Genomic DNA, 514 nt, shown 5'->3' on the forward strand with positions numbered 1-514 from the left:
GATGGGATGAGCCTCGGCTGGTTGCAGCCACCAGCCCTGGGGCCCAGCTCTGCCACTCACCCTCCTGCAGGGGCTGGAACCACTCCACCTTTTCAGGCTGCCGAGCTGGGGCAGCCCCAGCACCTTCCTTCGCCTTCTTCATCCCAAACAGGCTAAGGCGTCTCCACACCACTCCAGGGTCTCGCGTCAAGGGCAACTGCAACAGAAAAACCTGAGAAAAGCTACTGATCACCAAGTCCCACAGTGGGGCCTTGAGGGCACCAGCAGGAGAGGAGCCATGGAAGAGCTACAGTCTGGTCTCAAGGGCTCTTGCCACAAGGATGGAAGAGTTCTTGTAAAGGCTCCAGGTCAGCAAGTCCTGCGGTTGAGCCTCAAAGGCACCTGCTGAAAGGGTGGGGGAAACCTCGGAAGGCTGCGGGTCACCAAGTCCCGCAGTCTTGCCTCGAGGGCACCTGCAAGAGTAACGCTTCCTAAACACTCCGGGTCAGCAGGGAAAGAGTTGGCTGTTCCGTCC

The 514-nt window shown here is 59.5% G+C and overlaps 1 protein-coding gene across 1 annotated transcript in view; it reads right to left on the reverse strand.

Annotated features, from left to right (window-relative positions):
* Positions 1-196, reverse strand: part of LOC113961649 (maestro heat-like repeat-containing protein family member 6) — a gene marked incomplete at its 5' end in the record, with an annotated part of 4,266 nt that extends 4,070 nt beyond the window's left edge. Inside the window, one exon of the mRNA XM_027672078.1 lies at positions 61-196. Within this exon, the coding sequence (XP_027527879.1) occupies positions 61-196 (136 nt within the window). The remainder of the gene's footprint in view (positions 1-60) is intronic.
* Positions 197-514: the final 318 nt, after the last annotated feature.

The sequence above is a fragment of the Neopelma chrysocephalum genome, unplaced genomic scaffold (genome assembly GCF_003984885.1).
Source record: "Neopelma chrysocephalum unplaced genomic scaffold, ASM398488v2 Primary Assembly neopelma1_97385, whole genome shotgun sequence".
NCBI classification, from domain to species: Eukaryota; Metazoa; Chordata; class Aves; order Passeriformes; family Pipridae; genus Neopelma; species Neopelma chrysocephalum.